The following is a 10,843-nucleotide window of genomic DNA, read 5'->3' on the forward strand; positions in this document are numbered from 1 at the left end:
GTGACCAAGAGTTAACGTTGAAGTCACACCTCACGGCCAGCACCTGACGTAGATTACCCTTTCGTTGTATCAAGGTAGTATGCATGCTTTGAAACCGTATAACACAAAGAACGTTGAAGATACCACCAGTATTGTAGTTTGACAACACTTTACCAGCAACACCTTCTATAATCCAATCGCGTCCACCCAGTAGAATCAAAACTCAGAAGCAAGGATGTTGGAAGATATATTTGATGGTTTATCAATACGTCGAGAAGTGACTGATCTAATGTGGCTAATGATCGTAGGATATGTTTCGCACGCCGTTCTGAAACTTGATCTGGTACGGATGCATGATCAAGAGCCTTCAGCTAAATGAGTCCACTAAAACTAATGTGTTCACCATCCAATGTCTAACACTTCCAGAGCTATTGATTTGGGGGATTTATTTACAGTTACAACGTTATTACAGAAACATATTAGTTAAAGTATGTACAAGCGAAAGTGTGATAAACACCGAATTGGATAGTCCATGACGTAAGGTTAATTGATGCGCGTCGGTTATTTACGACTGTGACAGGGATCGATGATCTGTTCTATATTCAGTGACCCAACTGTCGGATGTTTTGGCTAGGGCTCAGTGACATTTCACTGGCCCTACAAAATGAATGTTTTTGAACATTAAAAAATCAACCCAGTTTATTTATCACCCTGTAATCGCAGATGATTTCGCCATGATCTGATGTAAAACTGGTGTATATTAATCAAATGGTTGGTTCAAGTGTTCAACATAATTTTCGTGATAGGTTACGGAACTAGTTCCCGCTACATTTAGGCGCCAGGTCTCTAGCTCGCCATGCCTCCCAAGCTTGATCCTACTGCCGTCACTTATTGTAAGCTGGATAGTAATTTCTCACACATTCTCAGGTTACCTAAGAGTTATTGGTGGTGAGGTTGGTGCAACATCGTCTTTAGCGCCGAAGATCGGTCCTCTTGGCTTATCTCCTAAAAAGGTCGGTGACGATATCGCAAAAGCCACTCAAGAATGGAAAGGTCTTCGTATTTGTGTCAAATTGACTATCCAAAATCGACAAGCGACCATCAGTGTTGTCCCTACGGCTTCTTCTCTTATAATCAAAGCCCTTAAGGAAGAGCCTCGTGATAGGAAGAAAGTAAAGAACATAAAACACAATGGGAATTTGACATTTGATGAAATAATAGAGATTGCACGAACGATGAGGCCTAGAAGTATCGCTCGTGAACTTTCTGGAACAGTAAAAGAGGTTTTGGGAACGGCACGATCGGTTGGCTGTACAGTTGATGGAGAGTCCCCTCAAGTCATGATCGAAAAAGTAAATGCCGGGGAAATATCGGTACCTTCAGCGTAGATGCAAATAAACTTTTGGTATGTGATGATTATGCTCTTTTTCTTGGGATGGATTTAGTCGCGTTAGGTTCCGTCATAGTGCATATGTAACTGTATACGTTGGAGGTATGGGATTCAGGTACTTTGGGTTGCTTTCATATGTCCCAGTATTATTACGTAACTGGTTCTCTCTGTTTGATCCTACTATCTGACTGCAAGGACTAGGTTTTCACGTATTTTTAGTAGGGTTATTACATATTTCATTGTTCAGATTTCGTTGCACACAATGAGACGCTTTCAAAAGACGTTCAGTCGTGCCGGGTTAAGGAATGTGAGTTCCTTTCAGTTTCAAACTCGTGAGCGTTAGTCGGGGTCTCTATGTTTTCAGTACGAACCTCGTTACCGAATCCCACCCACAGATGTTGAATGAAATTATTTTAGTAACAAGAGTTCATTCAGTAGATGCGTGACTCTACGTTAATGCTTGATCGCAATTTGACTACAGGTTGATATTTCAGCGGCTCATAGTGGCTGGTGTCCTACCTACTGGTTAAATATCATGCTCGTATTAGTTTGTAGATATCCCAATCACCTTGTACTAATCAGTCAATATTGTACAGGTAGAGTTCTATCTAGTAACTTTAGAAATATCAGCAGGATAGTTCTTTTCGTATCTCATAAAGTATGCCTCCTAATAAAATGCCGAATTATTAAGTATCGCAGTTAAGTAGGTACAGCGTTCGCAGTTGCCTCACACATAGTGCTGAAGCTAACTTGAGTTCATGAGCTCTTCTATTTTCTAGATTTGTTAATGATATAGTGTTCGTATAAAGTCAATATGTCGAGTTAGTGTCATTAAGATATTTTAAGTCTTCAAATATGTTAACATGATGGTCAAAGACTAATCCACGTGTCATCTTTAAACAAGACTAAAATGGTTGCTTTTTAAGCTTATTACAGGATTTAGGATATAAACCACATTTTAATAGTAAACTGGTATGACGCAAAAAGCGGTTGGACGAAGTATATTCATGGCATCCCTATTCAGCGAACTGTAAATTACGTTGGAAGTGTCTAAATGCAAATTAAGAGGCAATAAATTTGTCAATAATTTCCGCTGGTATTAACAAATTGTCCATTCTAGGGACTTCGTACTATTTATGTCACTGGATAGTACTGTAATCACATCAGTGAATATCGTCATTAGTACTGTATTTGTGTGCTGTTCAAAGTGAAATGCATGAACCCACAACAAGTAGGTGGATTAGTTGCGATTTCTATAATAGCCTTGTGTGCAATTATTGATTGTTTCATATCAGTCATTGGTTGGATCTTACCAAACCCATCCTTCAGTTTGTTTCATTACATTTATTCAATCGCATTTCAATCAAAAACCAACTGTCAGGTCGGATCATACAACTATTCGTCGTTTGGCTAGAAGCTTTCCACTGAAATTTCCCGTAGTGAGTTCACCGTAGCTGTTGTTCACGAACAAGACATATTTTTGCATCAATTTACCACCAGATACATCAGACTTACCTGCACGAAATAGAATTTAATGACGAACGACTGGATATTGTGACAAATATCTACTGGATTTCGTTTTTTGAACGCAGCCGAGTCCGAGTTCTGTTAGAGTTTCGAGGGATGTTGTCACCACTTCCCTAAACCATTTAACCATACTTCTTGAGGGGCCTGAAAAAGAAACTGGTTTAGAAGTGTTGGTTGCCTTAAAAGTGACGGTAGCATCCGAGTGTCAATTTCTACGAGGATGATTCCTCAGTCTTTGGTAGGCAGTTTTAGATGGGTCAGGATCGAGATATCAGACTACTGCCGGCTGTGTAGGTCTGTTAAGATGAGGTAAGATATCCTATTTCTTAGGGTAGAAATTTTCTACCTCATTCTTTCCTCTGTAAGAAGGCAGTACCACTCCTGATATTGGTTGTGGTAAACTTCTTACTTCCACCGCGCTCGTGTACGGTCAACAGTCAGACTTCGCCTTCGTACCTGTTTTTGATCTTGCTGTTCGCTAGTCGACCCGCCTAGTGTGTTAAGTTCTATGGAAACGAGTATCTTAGCCAAATCGGTCATTAAGATGGACAGACCTAACGTCCTTATGGTAACGAATGCTGTCGGAATACAGAGATTTATTCCTCACCGGGTGGGTGTCGAAAGCATGGTAAGTAGAGCCTATAATTGTTCCGATCAGGTTGATAATTGGCCATTATAGGAAATATGTTTCATTGCTTTTTAACACTGATAAGCAGGTTGTCTTGGTTACAATTAAATTTCAAGTTTTCGTTCCCGAGTACCGTATATCTTATGAAACGGGTTAAGTAGTTACCAAACAAATGTTTTTTGCGTACATTTATTACTGGTATATAGGACTAAGATCTAGATAGGACAAAATAATCTTACAGTTCAGGATCACGTATCAAGTATTGGACAGTTATTTGGAAACATTATGTACTTTACAGTTAAGGCATACCTCTTACAGCACTATCACTGAACGTTAGTGGGGTAAATAATCAAGGAATTTGTGACCCTGAAGATGCTCTATTCACGTTGTTTTCTAGGCAAATTATTTCCCTTTTACAGGTCTTAACTTATCGGTGTTGTTCACTAACGTTTATGCAGTGATCGATTGTCATAAATTAGCTTTTGAAGAGCTTTGCTTAAAAACTTGTGAAGTGGTGTGATTTTTGGGAAGGGTGATAATCCTTTTGCGTTTATAGGCTTCATATCCTTTGTTGACTATGAGAAAGCTGTTATGGAGGCTAATAACTGAGTGAAATAATTCTACTAGGAACTTTCACTTTAGATGGAACCTAGCGAATATAATGGAGACTTCTATTCACAGTCAACATGCATTTTTCTACAATTGGTATTATGGTTATCTTCTTTGTCCAACTATAACTTGATAGAGCAACTATTTCACACATAGTGAGCTGTTAAATCAATGTGCAAACAAAAAGCTGGCGTAATTGACTCAGTTCATCACAGGTGTCAATATGTAATGACTTCTGAGTTTGTGTTCAGGAAAGACTAGGATTCTAGATGGAAATACATGTAGTGAGGTTCAATCTACTCTAAAGTTTTGTGATTTTGTTAAGGTTGACTATTGTTAAGTCAGGATAGGTTTTTTTTATTTAATCCTATTGAAGAGTCTTTGTTTTAAATTACACTGCTGCTAATGTTTTCTACTTAAGTCGTCACCACTTCTCTACATGATATCAGTTTGCTCATTTAGTTATTTTTAAAAATCCTGAACAATAATTCAGTATCCATTTTGGTCTAATTCCGTCTTAAATTTTGGAAAATACTCTATTTTCTTGATATGCTTGAATAATATTCTCTTATGTATTTTTTTCAGAGCATAGACTAAATATCTTAAAATTTAATGTAAAATATTTTTTAGTACACCTTTCCGGGGTGTTTCTACTTATTTATACACATTGTATGAAATGAAATAAAATGAATTCATCTTACTGTTATGACGTTCTTATCCCGCTCTTGCAATTGGTTAAGATAAGTAACTAGATATTTTTTACAAGTAAACAAATGACCTGTATATCAAGTGTTTTGAAGAACGAGAAATGATCTTTTTTGCAGGTTTACAGACAAAGTCTAAAAATCATAATTAATAAGTAGCAATAAAAACAGTGCGATCTACTATAAAACTCCTTTACTCACCATTCAAAAGGAATTTATAGTTTACTTTTAAACAGTATTAGTAAAGGAATACAGGCAGTGGTTAAACCGTAGCCACTTCAACATGGTTGATATGTCATATTAAGTTGATGTATTGCAACAACCATGTGTTCAGTGAATATTTGTTAATATTAGACCTTGAATTTCCGTGGTTGAGCTGAGTCGATGAACCTCTCTGATGTGTGGGCGAGGACGATAATGATGGGTTGTTTGCTTAGTCAGACAAGTAGATAGTCCGACGGGTATTAGATGAGTTATATATTCTCTTACCTTTATTATTACTGTGATCGTGTCGGTTTTTCGTGTGGAAATATATTTACGTTCTAGTCAGGCTAATCACGTGTTCTTTATCTGAGTTGTGTTGAAGTCCTGTGGAACAAACACTGGGAGGAAATCTATTGTAGATATTCCTCTAAGGCAAATTAACGTCCCATTCGTGTAGACGTGGAATATCGAGCGTTATAACACTCAAAAAAACTTTGTTTAGGAAATTTTGTGACGCTAATACAGTCCACTCAGGATGCACATATACCAAAAAAGAATGACTAATTACAGTCTTGAACGTTAACAATGAGGAGATTCAAACCTTCACAAGTGCAACTGAATCTCTGCGTCGAACAGGCCAATGGTTATATGGGCACAGTAGATAGATGGATATTGCGTTTGAGGTTTGAAGCAAAACTACTTGGCCCTAGTTTCTGTGTAAACATCATCATGGTTCCAGCCACATCCAACTGAGGGGTTCTAAAGAGGTGTTAACATGCATCCTATATTCTTTTGCTAGTCTCGTGTTTCGCCATGTTTAGTCCTTCATAGAATGAATCGAATTTCTCTAAGACGTATTAAATTACTTTATTCATGCTGCTGGATAATAAGTTAACCTATTCGCATATCCATTCCGCCGTCTGTATTATAAATGATTGAAATAATCACCTACACGTACATAAAATCGGTAAATCAAGCACATCGTAAAGCTCGGTACAGTGTGTACAACGATTCAAGTTACCAAACTCTATTAGTACAGCAAGATGAGATGAGAGGATTTCATATCATTAGAGGTAGTAACAGTATTAGTTGTAATACGAAAGATCAGACATCGACTTAGAATACGCAGATGACATAGTCATGTTTGGTGAAGACGCTGACGAAATGCAGAGTCTTCTGTTAGAACTAAGTAATAATGCCAGGATGTTTGGGATGCGTTTCTCCCCATCCAAATGTAAATTGTTACTCCAGGACTGGCCTGCGTCAACACCTGAACTAAGGATAGGGAGTGAAGTAGTCGAACGCGTTGACAACTTCACTAATCTTGGAAGTCTGATCAGCTCTAATGGGTTGGTGTCTGACGAAATCTCAGCACGGATTCAAGAGGCTCATTTGGCTTTGCCAACTTACGTGACCTATGGCGAAGACGAGATATCCGTCTATCAATTAAGGGACGAGTATACTGCGCAGTAGTTCGCTCTGTTCTACTTTACGGCTGTGAAACATGGCCATTAAGAGTAGAAGATGCTCTTAGGTTACTAGTATTTAACCACAGATGCCTTAGAAATATTGCTCGCATCTGTTGGGATTACCGGGTAAGTAATAGTGAGGTTAGACACAGACTATTAGGGAATGATGGTAAATCAGTTGATGAGGCGATGAATCTTCATCGACTGAGATGGTTGGGCCACGTGTTACGTATGCCTGAACACCGATTACCACGACGCGCAATGCTGACTAGTATTGGCGATGGTTGGAAGAGAGTTAGGGGCGGCCAAACGAAAACATGGCATCAGTGTTTGAAGTCACCAACTTCTGGTCTGAGCCATGTTGGTAGATGCAGACTACCTGGTTGGGGTCCGCGTGACTATCGTAACCAATTGTTGGAGACTCTGTGTGACATGGCTCAGAATCGATCAGAATAGCGTAGGTGTATACACTCTTTATCTTCCCTTAAACCTTAAGATTACAATTGCTTCATAACGTTTTTCCTTCCTATACTATATCCTTATATACAACCTTTCTTTATATACTACCACCACTAAATTAATTACTTCTATGAATCCGGTGTTCATCTTGTTGTGCTAACGAGGTATGGCAACTTGGACTGATGCATATATGTGCCTGGTCCTACGTTGTAGCTGACTGACTGACTGACATCGAACATAGCAAACAAGAAAATACAGAATAATGAATCTCTTTTGCATGGTTGACTAACTGCTTTTCTAGTTGTTCCTGAAATATATCCTTGACTTCATCACCGTTAACTTTAGCTCTACAGGGTTTTCTTGCTTTGTCTTTTCTACTTCGAATAAGACGTCAACAAATACTTGGTCATACTAGGGCGTGATCTGGGACCAAATATGTGTTTCAGAATGGGCGGCAGTCTTCTATCTAACCTTTCCAGCGATGACTAATGACAATGTGGCCTATTTGAGATTATTGTTGAGTTGATTGTGGGGGTTGCCATGTTAGAGGACTTTCTTCCTTATTATCAAAGTTGGTGCTTGCTAAGAGTAGACGATTATCTGGACATATGTGAACCAGACTATTAACATTAACCGTTCAGTGAGCCACGACACCTCGAGAACCACCTAAATGCCTTTCAGTTTGGTTTAGTCTACCTACTTCGGGTTTAAAATCACATCTGAGCGCTTAGTTTTTGGAGGAGGGTGGAGATTAATCTTTTACTTCATTCAAGTTAAAATCAGTGAGAGCATAGGCATATACAACGAGGAGTTAACGGTGTGTGTCCCTATCTTCCTGAGTTCTTAATGTCTCATTAAGTCGGACAGTGCACATGTGACTATCCATTATAGGAGAGGCTGTCCTATTTCTGGACTTAATTCTGTTCACCAGCGAGAACACGAGGGGAGCGGTAGGTTTTCCAGATGCACTAAGGGTGTATCGAGCTGGTTCTTTATATTAAGAAGGTGACGTCAAATGGATGGCTATACATAGATCCTGTATATACATTTCGGAGGCGAAATGTACATCGATAGCGTGAGATGCTAGAGTGCTAGCTAAAAATGTCCTATCTAACACAAGGTTCGAACATTGAAAGCTCCAACACTTAGTTTAGAGTGTGGTTGCAGGAGACCAGGAATAACATGTCGTGAAGTCGAATTGTTAGCATTGGTGGCGTGTGGTGATAAGGATGTATGGGAAGGGTTAGTTGTGAAATCAGAAGTACTAAGAGGTGAGGGAGGGATTTGATAGTAAACAAAACGGTCTCGGTTGTTGATAGAGGTATGAGGCGGTTGTCACTTCCCGAGTGCTCACACTAAAGGAGGATATTTCTTGAGGAACCTAATGAAGAAGCGTAATTAGGGTTGATTTTAGCGACATGGGATCGTAACGGCAAAGCTCAACGGACAACTGCTTGACGCCGGTCACACAAGGCCATTTTATGGGAAGTTTTTGATGCGTTAGCTGCACGCTTCAAAAGGCTTTACTATGGCGACGGAAATCCGTGGGGTAAGGTGAGATTTGTCATATCTAGGGTTGACCTTTAACCCCTTCAGTTGTGAGGAGGCGGCATCGCTGCAGATGTCGGTTGTCCGCGGGAAGTACCTTACTGCCGTCACACCCCTCTACAGTCAGCAGTATTGCCTCAACCTCGGACCCTAAGTTACTTCTTTCAGTCACACCGTTCTCCACCCTGCCTCTCTTGCGTGCTAGGTCCCTAAGAAATATGATCCAGCCAATATAGCTCGGTTTATTCATCGCGACAGGCAAGTCTGATCATTACGTCAAGGTAGCAGGTGCGGTCGTGATATAAATTCACTACGATTCTAAAATAGCCGGATATCGGTTTCACCCCAGCTATAGGTATTGTATATCACAGTGTTTTTTTTCTTGAAGTCTCAATGGAAAGCTTTGATTTGTCAAGTCGCGGGTTTGAGTAAACATATATTAGTATCCCATTGATGATGTTTAGTGGATCGGAAAGTTGTGAATAAAAGGAATTTTCTGCTTTTTGACAGAACAAGTGATTTGGTAAGATGGAGAAACGACTAAGGTAACTTAACTGATAAGTTCCTTGTAAAACTGTTCCATCTAACCAATCGAAAATAGTGCAAATAAGAACTACAGACCACCTTACAGAATTCATTGATCGGTTAAAAAAGGCTATCTGTTTTGCAGATCTCTAAACACGGTAGTAATCAACCAATAATCCTATGCTCTTGTTAACAATTAGTCTGGTAGTGAGATTTGAAGTGCCTGAAGGCATCAAGGCGGGTAGCGGGAGGTTTATTGTCAACAATCCTTGCTTAGAGTTTATAGTAATTTGTAACCAACTACTAGTTAATAATAAGTAGTGTATACATTTTCAAAAAAATACCTATTTTTTTATAATTCTGAGTAGCAAGTTAGCTTTGTTGAATGTTTCAATTGGAAAGAGGAAAGTTTCCCATTTTCAAAGGGAAATATGACCTTAATGTTAATTTTGATGGTCTAAAGCTAACCTGAGAAAATCTAATCCATATATCTACTTGAAGGCACAGTAGGTTATGAAAAAGAGAAACATTTAAAAGTCAGTGAAAGTAATCTCTATTTACAATAATTCTTAATATTTGTTCTATAGTAGTTCACTTTTACTCTGTATTTTGATACTATTCTCAACAGACCACATTTCAGTATGGTAAAACTTTGGATTGCAAAAGAAGTAATATTAAGCTCTTCAACTGAAATACATTTGCTTTTAATTACATCTTCGTTCGATTTTACTTTAATACACAGTAATATTTGTTCGTCTAATGAAGAGCTGATTGAAAACAATATTATTCGTTCATGTATACTGTTACAACCTTACGACGGGAATTCTTGATATTTTGAAATACATTTAACTGTAGTATTTAGATTTCAAACACATTCGACTCAACTACAAATATTTTCATACAGCCCTGTTACTTGAACTACTTGAGAAAATAAATTGTTTCGTGAAGTCAAAGTAGTTGCAATATATGAAGAGGTATAATGCAGAATACAAATGGAGACAGTGGCTGTATGCAACTGTAGCTGTAAAAATTATCTTGACTGACTCAATGAGATGCTTAACATTCAGTCGATTATAAAATGGTAATTAATCTCTTAAATGACCCAGACAACTAATAACACACTTTACGATGATCTCCAAGTGTTCTACCAACACCGCGCTTTTGATGCACTAAAACTCTTCGCTCTGCCCAACATTAGTTACAACTTCGACACCACATTTCCCTACATACTGCTTACAAACATTTTGGTATTTTTAGGCAGCTTTTTCCACCTACTCCATACTTCGATATTATTCAGCTGGTAACTAAGAAATATAGGAATAATATATTTGTAAAATCTCGGCGAATGAATTTGTAGTAAATCCAACGTTTCGCCTGGCAATCTGGTCCAAGCTTTTTCAAGGAATTATAATCAAACATCAAAATTATCGAATATAAATAGGTACACGGTTCTTCGTTTCATTGTACACTGAATAGATCATCCAATCAACGTTAATAATGTCTAGACTAGGTATATGTATTAGTGTGTAAGAGATTTGTGATGTGAAATGATAAGGGTTAATATAGCTCGGCGCTCAAATACTGTGAAACTATTCGCTATAATTTAGACGAGAGTTCTTATATAAGAAATATAGGGTTCACTAATAATCAGTTATGTTTGTAAATCATAAATGTTCACTTGGAGACTTTTTTTCAAAATATCTTACTTTTTAGTCTAGAGATACGTGACCTCTTCCATGAAATGTTTCCAAATCGATTCACACTTGAATTTTTTCAACACAACACTCGATTTATGCTTTAG

The 10,843-nt window shown here is 38.2% G+C and overlaps 1 protein-coding gene across 1 annotated transcript; it reads left to right on the plus strand.

Annotated features, from left to right (window-relative positions):
• Positions 1 to 790: 790 nt before the first annotated feature.
• Smp_012750 (putative 60s ribosomal protein L12) lies at positions 791 to 1,395 on the plus strand. The gene is made up of 2 exons (XM_018793664.1): positions 791 to 872; positions 907 to 1,395. Exons 1-2 carry the CDS (start codon positions 836 to 838, stop codon positions 1,365 to 1,367), a joined length of 498 nt encoding a protein of 165 aa, XP_018648154.1. The 5' UTR covers positions 791 to 835; the 3' UTR covers positions 1,368 to 1,395.
• The last annotated feature ends 9,448 nt before the right edge of the window (positions 1,396 to 10,843 follow it).

The sequence above is a fragment of the Schistosoma mansoni genome, chromosome 1 (assembly GCF_000237925.1).
Source record: "Schistosoma mansoni strain Puerto Rico chromosome 1, complete genome".
NCBI lineage: Eukaryota > Metazoa > Platyhelminthes > Trematoda > Strigeidida > Schistosomatidae > Schistosoma > Schistosoma mansoni.